The sequence below is a fragment of the Populus euphratica genome, unplaced genomic scaffold (genome assembly GCF_000495115.2).
Source record: "Populus euphratica unplaced genomic scaffold, PopEup_1.0 scaffold22.1, whole genome shotgun sequence".
NCBI lineage: Eukaryota > Viridiplantae > Streptophyta > Magnoliopsida > Malpighiales > Salicaceae > Populus > Populus euphratica.
In genome coordinates, this window is record NW_011499863.1 from 2,090,447 (window position 1) to 2,100,196 (window position 9,750).

General features: G+C 31.7%; 1 protein-coding gene across 1 annotated transcript; it reads left to right on the top strand.

The window, feature by feature from the left end:
* The first annotated feature begins 3,086 nt into the window (after positions 1–3,086).
* LOC105125553 (probable LRR receptor-like serine/threonine-protein kinase At3g47570) lies at positions 3,087–6,772 on the top strand. The gene is made up of 3 exons (XM_011026067.1): positions 3,087–5,822; positions 6,061–6,462; positions 6,560–6,772. The coding sequence occupies exons 1-2, from the start codon at positions 3,155–3,157 to the stop codon at positions 6,435–6,437; spliced, it is 3,045 nt and encodes a 1,014-aa protein (XP_011024369.1). The 5' UTR covers positions 3,087–3,154; the 3' UTR covers positions 6,438–6,462; positions 6,560–6,772.
* Positions 6,773–9,750: the final 2,978 nt, after the last annotated feature.

Consider the following 9,750-nt stretch of genomic DNA (forward strand, 5'->3'; position numbering starts at 1 on the left):
TAATTGTTATTAATAAACATGAACTAGATAATTGACCCGCGTTGCTTTACGAGCTGTATCATTTTTTTTTAATATAAAAAATATTAGAATATTACTAATACTTCTTTTTAATGAAAAAAATTAAACCTTGTGGATATTGATTCTATTAACTTTACAAATTTAAAAATAACTTGAATGATATTTGAAAACATGATTTAATTAATTTTGTTTCTTCAATATAATATTTTTAAAAAAAATATTAAGATAATAATAAATTAAATTAATTTGGATCAACTCAAATTAATATATTAAATTCATGATCTGAATTATAAGATTATAATAATTCCATATAAAAATAATTCAAAATAAATTATATATCCTAATTTCTAACCAACACAATATTAAAGGATGAAATTAAAAAAAATAAAAACAATCTAAAAAAATAAATTAAGTTAACTTTAAAGAAACTTATAATTTAGATTATAATAATTATCAAATTAGTTTAATGTTTGTTATTTTAGAATTTTTTAAAATGGGATATGCTGTATAGTTATACACTGAGCAAGAATTTGATCCAACATGCTGTTTCTATTTTTGAGGTCACATAATAATTGCTCCTCAATTATATATCTAGAAATGATTAAGTATAATTTAATCAACATATTTATTATATGCATATAGATATAAATTGAAATAGGTTTTGATTTTGATGAATTGACGTGTATTTGCAATGAATTTCATATAAAAAAATTAGAATTATTGTGTAACTCAATTGATTTTTATTTAATAATAAATTATTATGTAGTTGTGTTAATTATTATATAGATACTAATGATAATAAAAAAATTAAACATATTCTTATTGTCAAGAGTAGATTGCAGAATAAGATGAAGATAAGTGAATAAATGATAATTTGGTTATATACATTGAGAAAGATATCTTTGATAAAATTGATAATTAAGTTATTATGAAATTATTTTAAAATATAAAAACTCAAAAAGAACAATTATAATATAAATTTTTTAAATTTAAAAATATTTTTTAAAATTAATTTTACTTGATATGAATTAGTATATATATTTTGAATTGATTTCTAATGCATATCTATATAATATAATATTTGTTAATAATTTATCTTTTTATTGAAAAAACTCTGGCTTCACTACTGTATGGAAGTCAAAAATCTAAATAAAGTCCCGTTTGGTGGATCATCGATGTTATTATCTATTTGGAGTAGTTTTTTAAATTATTTTTTATTTAAAAATATATTAAAATAATATTTTTTATTTTTTAAAAATTATTTTTAATATAGAATATCAAAACTATCTAACCATATAAAAAATAATTAAAAAATTTCAATTTTTTTTTAACAAACATCTTTGAAACACAAAATCAATGGCTTCCGTAACCATTTATAAGAGTGGTTTGACCAGTCATTTTCCATACCAATCACTGTAGTAGTGGAGTACCTTGACCTATGTTTTTTTTTTTTTTGTTTTTGTGGGGGTTTACCTAAACCTTTTCTTTTATTTGTAATCCAGAAGAAACCATTAGAGTTATTAAACCCATCCATCCTGGAGGGTCGAGCCCATGCAAGCCGAACCAAAGGGAAGAAAGAAGAAGAAAATAAAGATTAAACTTGGTCTGCTAAATTTGGTTAAGTCTAGCTAGCTATTTGTTGATTTGCTACTTACAAACGACAGCCATGAGCATAAACAGGTTATGAATTGTGCACTACGTAATCAAAATAAACAGGTAAGAGTAATCAAAATCAGAATTATGCACTACGTAGTAGCTGGAAAAAACCAAGAAGCCAGCACATACCAAATCAAACCCAAACGATCCAGAAGTATCTGCACCTCTAAAAAAACAGTAGCATGTTAAAAAAACTATAATTTTAAAATATAATTTATATTATTTTTTAATATATATTTTTTATATTTAAAATTTTTACGGATTTGTATTATTTTATATTTAATTTTTTATTAAATAAAAAAATAATAAGATTTTAATTTGTGACTGTTTGATCATTAAAATTTTAATACCATTTAAAAAAAATTAATCTAATAATTTAAATTATTAAATAATTTTTAAAATAGAATTTATATTATATTTTTCTTTAAAAAAAACACACGCGCTATACATTTTAGGACCGAACAAATTGAAGACGACCCACCACACTGTGGGCTCAAACTTTTCAAAGGTGAGTTCTGTATATTGTGTTGACATTTTGTTACATGTTCACTTGCGACTTTGAATGGACAGAACACGCCTGCATCATTACATGCTCTAGTTTTCCACCAAATGAACATGCATGCGATCTGAGTTGTTGACATCAACTGAGAAGTTGCAACACAAACCAAAGATACAATCTTTACCAAAGATAAGGAGTTGTATTAGCATTTGATTTTTTATTTTGGTTTCGGTTACTTGAATTAAAAAAACTAAAACCAAATACAAACCAAAATATTGTTCAGTTTTTAGAATGAATAAAATTGATTTTTGACCCATCTTTCGGTGAAAATTTGATTTTTTTTTTAAATATAAAAATTAACGTTACGATTCTTGGCTGCTCGAATACCCCTTTTTTTTAATGAATTAGATTTTTAATTTTCATTTGATATGTTAAAGGCCAAGTTTATTTCAAAGTTTCAATCAATTACAAAATAATATCAAATATCTAAATCAAATAACATACCCATAAATTATAAACTTATAATTTATTTAGCAATCAACCCCAAACAATAAATAAATAAGTAAAAGGTGATGGTAGTCGCTGCAAGTGGAGACCTGCGTGGAGTGTGGATTTGCGTCATTAATAGCGCGGTCCGTGCAATAGTTTATTAATTTCTCCTTTATTATTATTATTATTTGACTAAGACAATTCTCTAACACAGTTCTCTAATTTATATTTACACTACAATCCATGTCTTACTGTACAACACCTGTCACAAGTCACAAGTCGCAAGACAAGTAACTTGCACTACTTTTGTTGACTCGTAAGTTTACTTGCTCATGACTTTGAATATTCGTAACTGAACAATGTTTTCTGTCCGAACAAATCCTAAGCCTCCATCCATCCTTTTCCTACATATTTGTATCAACAGAGGAACTCTGCAAGCCACATCTTCATCACTAAAATCTCTAGATCAAATTAAAATTGAAGTTACCCAGCATGAGTTCGTGCATGTTTTGGCTTCTTTTCCTGCAAATAATGCATCTGATCTCTTCTTCCTTCTCATTATCTGGAGGAGGAACAGATAGGCTCTCCCTGTTAGCTTTTAAGGCTCAAATTACTGATGACCCCCTCGGTGCACTCAGCTCGTGGAATGAATCCTTGCATTTCTGTGAGTGGTCAGGCGCTAAATGTGGACGCCGGCATCAGAGAGTTGTAGAACTTGACCTCCACTCTTGCAAGCTGGCGGGTTCCCTCTCTCCTCACATTGGCAACCTGAGTTTTCTTAGGATACTAGACCTGAGCAACAACAGCTTCAGCCAAAATATTCCACAGGAGTTGGGTCGTCTGCTTCGTCTACAGCAGTTGAACCTCGAAAACAACACATTCAGCGGTGAAATCCCTGCCAATATCTCGAATTGCTCTAATCTTCAGTTGATTGATTTACAGGGAAACAACTTGATTGGCAAAATTCCTGCAGAACTGGGGTCGTTATTAAATCTGCAAGCATGTCTTTTAGCAACTAATCATCTAGTTGGCGAGATACCGCTTTCTTTTGAAAATCTCTCGTCTGTTGAGATTATTGGTGTGGGGGATAATCATTTGCAAGGAAGCATTCCCTATGGTATCGGGAAATTGAAAAGGTTAAGAAAATTGTCTGTTCCCTTAAATAATCTGAGTGGTACAATTCCCCCGTCCATATACAATCTCTCTTCTCTTACACTTTTCTCTGTGGCGATTAACCAATTTCATGGGAGTCTTCCTTCTGACTTTGGCCAAAAGCTTCCAAGCCTCGAAGTGCTTGTATTCTATGCCAACCGATTCAACGGACCGATACCCGTAACGATCTCCAATGCCTCAACTCTTTCTGTTATTGATTTCGGAAACAACAGCTTTACTGGGATAGTGCCCCCATTTGCAAACCTGCCTCATCTACAGTATCTTGGTATTGATTCCAATGAACTTGGAAATGGGGAGGAAGGTGATCTCAGTTTTCTCAAGAGCCTTGCAAACTACACCAATTTGGAAGAATTGGGTATGAGTGATAACAATTTAGGAGGAATGTTTCCAGAAATAATCAGCAACTTCTCATCACAGTTCACAACATTGTCCATGGGAAGAAATCAAGTGCGGGGAAGCATTCCAGTTGATATTGGAAACCTCATCAGCCTGGATACTTTGATGTTGGAAACAAATCAATTGACTGGCGTTATACCAACTTCCATTGGTAAATTAAAAAATTTGCACGGTCTAACCCTCATTGAAAACAAAATCTCTGGAAGTATCCCTTCATCTTTGGGCAATGTTACTTCATTGGTCGAACTTTATTTATCCGCGAATATTTTGCAAGGAGGCATCCCATCAAGTCTTGCAAACTGCCAAAATTTGATGTCTTTAGAGCTTGCTCAAAACAATTTGAGTGGTCCATTAACCAAAGAAGTAATTGGTATGGCTTCCTTATCCGTGAGTTTAGACCTATCTCATAATCAGTTGATAGGCCCCCTTCCCTCTGAAGTGGGCAGGTTAGTGAACCTAGGATATCTAGATGTTTCACATAACAGGTTATCAGGTGAAATTCCTGGAAGTCTTGGAAGCTGCATTATGCTAGAATATCTGCATCTGGAGGGGAACTTTTTGCAAGGGTCTATTCCGGAGCTTTTGGGTTCTTTGAGAGCACTTCAATATCTTAATCTCTCTTACAATAACTTGACTGGCCAAATTCCAAGGTTTTTGGCAGACTTCCAGTTGTTGCAGCGTCTGGATATTTCATTTAATCACCTCGAAGGTGAGATGCCTACACAAGGAGTTTTCGGGAATGTAAGCGCAGTCTCAGTTTTGGGAAACGATAAGCTTTGTGGAGGAATATCTCAGTTGAATTTGTCCAGATGCACGTCCAATGAGTTGAGAAAACCAAAATTTTCTACCAAGTTGAAGCTGGTAATTTCAATTCCATGTGGCTTTATCATTGCACTCTTTCTGATCTCTTCTCTGCTTATCTATTCCTGGAGAAAAACAAAAAATGAGCCTGCTTCTGGAGCTTCATGGGAGGTCTCATTTCGGAGAGTGACTTACGAAGAACTCTATCAAGCAACTGGTGGCTTTTCCTCATCCAATTTGATTGGTGGAGGTAGTTTCGGGTCTGTGTACAAAGCAATTCTCGCACCTGATGAAATGATTGTCGCAGTGAAAGTATTCAACCTGCTACGCAAAGGAGCTTCCAAAAGCTATATGGCAGAGTGTGCAGCATTGACAAACATCAGGCACCGAAACCTTGTCAAAATTTTAACTGCATGTTCAAGCCTTGATTTTCAAGGCAATGATTTTAAAGCTCTGGTTTATGAATTCATGGTCAATGGGAGCCTGGAAGAGTGGCTGCATCCAGTTCATACATCAGACGAGGAACGCGAGCAAGGAAACCTGAATCTGATTCAGAGGTTAAACATTGCAATTGATGTAGCTAGTGCCCTTGATTATTTGCACTACCACTGTCAGATGGCTGTTGTTCACTGTGATTTGAAGCCTAGCAATGTTCTTCTTGATGGTGATATGACTGCTCATGTTGGAGACTTTGGATTAGCAAGATTCCGTCCAGAAGCTTCAGTTCAATTATCATCAAATCAGAACAGCTCTATTGGTTTAAAAGGCACTGTTGGCTATGCTGCCCCAGGTAATGCCAGACAGATTTTACATGATTTATTTTAGTTTTAAGTGATTAGAATAATATTCCATTGGCTTGCATTGACGAATTGATATAACTATTTTCCACATGATAACAATTATTTCTGCCAAAGTCATAAACATCCCTGCACATTTCAGCGTCCTGAAATGCTTAAAGAAGCAGTAAAATTAGTGTCATTTTATTACTAGTTTTCAGGTTTGTTAACAACCATGCGTATAAATTTTAGAGTACGGTATTGGAAACGAGGTGTCAACTTGTGGGGATGTGTACAGCTACGGCATCCTGTTGTTGGAGATACTTACCGGAAAGACGCCAACAGATGGCTCGTTTAAAGAGGGGCTGAACCTGCACAAGTATGTTAAAATGGCGTTGCCTGACCATGTGGTGGAGGTTGTCGATCCCATACTTTTGAGAGAAGCTAATTCTTCTGATGGGATGAAGCATATTGGAAATGACAAAGTTCTGGAGTGCTTGGTTTCAATTATGGAGGTAGGAGTTTCGTGTTCGGAAGATTTGCCAAGAGAGAGGACAAACATTAGCAATGTCGTGGCTGAACTGCACCGAATTAGGGGCATTCTCATGGGAACTAGGAGGCATGGATAGGGTGATATCCTCGTCTCAGCGGATGGTAAAGCCTTGTCATTGTATTGATATTCATTCTAAGATTATTCACAACCAGACTTACCAATGATCCTTTAAATTGATTGCTACTTCACACTCTGTAGATGACCGAGGTGATCAAAGTAGAAAATGAGGGTTGTTCAACAGGCCAGAGGGAGCAGAGGTGCCTGTTTCCTGGAGTAGAATAAAACTGCAAGTGCACGCTGGCCATCTATAAACACTAGCCTTATTTTGTATGCTTCCATATCTTTGTTTCCTCGGGGACTTTAATATTATGTGTAATAGAAGTCTGAACCTGCAGCTGTGAATTTATTGTCTGCAATAAACAGGTCGGTTTCTTCACCATTCTTACAATCCATTCTTACATTTCAATTTCTGTCAACGTGAGGAGGAAATTTATGTTGAGGATGAGGATGATCATGTTTCTATGTGCCTTTTCGTTCAAGGACCTGAATATGTGTGATAGAAGTGAGGGCTTGCACTCTCATTTCCTTATTTTTCTTGCTATTAGTTACATCTAATATATAATTAAAAGATCAAAATGGAGGAAAGCAGAATTGACAGTAACGAAGCCACCTCTCTTCTTTGCTAAAGGTTTCGTTTGCATTCGAGCTCATTCAAACAGGTATTTGCTTTCTTGTTTTTCTCTTCACCGTCGCTCTCTCCCCGGCACCATCCGTGGTTTTCTTGGTCACCCGTTGAAGCCCAAGAACTTTAATAGCAGTCGATAACCCTGTGTTGTTTAAATCTGTGGACTGGGTTCAAAACCTGTGGGCGTGTCAGGCCCATTCTGGAGTCCAGCTCTATAGACATCTAGGCTTCTGCAGCATTAAACCTAACAAAATACTGTTTTATAAAAAATTAACTTTCCAGGCTCGGTCCCTACTCTGGATTCGGGATACAAGATCATTGAGTTGTTAGATTAACTATGACTATTAAAAATACTCGGATTAATCGTTTATTTATTAAAATAATTTTTTTGAAAAAAATGATTGATTATGTTTGGTAGGATCAATTAAACTAGGAGCATTGATATATTTTTTAATTAAAATTAAAATCTAGTTTAAATTAGATTTTAAATCATAAATTTAATGTATTACTTGCCGAACGAACTAAGTTTAATAACTGGAAGATTATTTTTAGTTGCAAGATTTATAGGATTTAAATCTTCCAGACTTTTCGGAGGTTATTTAACCACAGCCATGAGCAAGCCAAATAAACTCTATGGAGGAATATCTCATCAGCTGAATCTGTTCAGGTGAACATCCAATTAACTATTAACTAAAAAACTGAACAGCATGGGTGTTTTACGGTCCCTTAATCCACAGTAAAATGAATTTCAGGTTACTAAAATTATTATTTTACCATTCACCCTTTAATTTATAAAGCTTTATTTTATGGGTCAAAAATCTTCACACTATCAATTTATTATTCTTTATTTGTTCAGAGCACTGATATTTTTTTATTTTTTTAATAGTACAATTACCATAATATTTTTAAAAATTTAACAATAAAATTTTTTGGTACATTTAATAAATAGATGAATTACTCCATTTTCCTTACTATTTAAATTGGTCTAGGGGTTTGATTATAACTTCATAATAGTTTTATTATTATTCTTGTTATTTATTACTAGGAGTTTTTTTTTACAAATTAATTAATAATATAATTACTATATTACCCTTGTTGTTCAATGTTTTCATCCGACTTAAGTGACTTGTAATTTTATAATGGTATTTTTCATTATTATTATTTAGCATTGGGGTATTTTTTTTATACAAATACAAAAACAAAAAGTTATAAATACGTGTCTTGCATATGTTAGGATGTTAACCTCTCCATCATATTTAGACGGCGTGTATAACTGATTACAATGATAATAATTATGATATCATCATATTATTTGATTTGTCATGATATCATATTTTCTTTCGAATGACGTGTGTATTATAGTTAAGTATGATTTGATGTCAATTTTCTTTTCTTTTCCTTTTCTGTTTTATTGGATTCTGTGACGGCCATGCAAATAATTATATTAGCCCTTCAATTTTATTTTTTTTTGATTTAGTCCTTTTCCTTTTAATTATAATTATTTTATTTACAATGATTATTTATAATTGAATTTGATTCTTGATTTCATCCCTAGCAGTTTGATTATGTTGTTTTTAATTAAATTTTGTCCTTATTCTTTTAATTATTTTTCTAGTTATTTTCTTAATTAATTTTTTTTCAATTCTATTCATAAACATTTATTTTTCATTTAATTTTTATGTCAAATTTGGTCCTAGTTATTTTAATTATTTTTTTAATTTTATCCCTAAACATTTTATTTTCCCCACAAACATTTAATTTCACTGATGTTTTTTTATTGAATTTAGTTCTAGTTTTTTTAATTGTTATTTATTTTATTTTCCATTGTTATTTTTAATGATTTTTTATCTCAATTTTATCTTTTTAATGCTTGTATGATTAAGAATCTTGTTTCTTGGCTTTTCTGGGGTTGCATGTAATGGGGTAATTCTGATATCATGACTTTAATCATAAATTTAAAAGATTTATTTGAGTCGATTTTGATCTATTTTAAAAGTGTTTTTTTTCAATGTTTTTTTTTGCTTTTCTATTCATGGGGTCATCTCAATTTTATATCCTAGTTCACGTGTTTGATTTATTGACCTGAGTTTATTATTGGGTTTGCTTGGTGTTTTTTTAATATTTTTTAATTGTATCGTGATGTGTTCATTCCTTATACTTTGATGATGTATTTAGCCATGCATAATATTTTTTTTATAATGTGGGTTTATTAAATCAATTTTATTTGTATTTACTATTTAATTCATGAGCATTTTAAAGTGAATTTATCTTTTATTTATTTAAATAAATAAGCTTAGTAAGCACAATCGGTTAAATATTTTGTTTTTATAATTTTTTTTATTTTAACTACTTTTTTACATAAATAATTATTAATTTATTTAGTTAGATAATTGAATAAACTTTTCAATTTATACTTTAAATTTTTCAAGAAAAAAAAAATTAAAGCAACCTTCATAATCAATATTTTCTTAAAAACATTATAACCCATGAAAAAACGGGAGTTAAATGGCCAGCAAATCAACAATGCTGAAAACTTCTACCAATATCATTTTGATAATCGCAATACCTTGTGGTGTTTCTTGGAGCAGCGTTAATGATCTCTTATCTATAGTTATTTTTTCTTGAGAAAAAAGAAAAGAAAAGATACGCCTATTTCCGGAGTCTTCATGGCAGATCTCATCTCGAAGAGCAGCCCACAAAAATC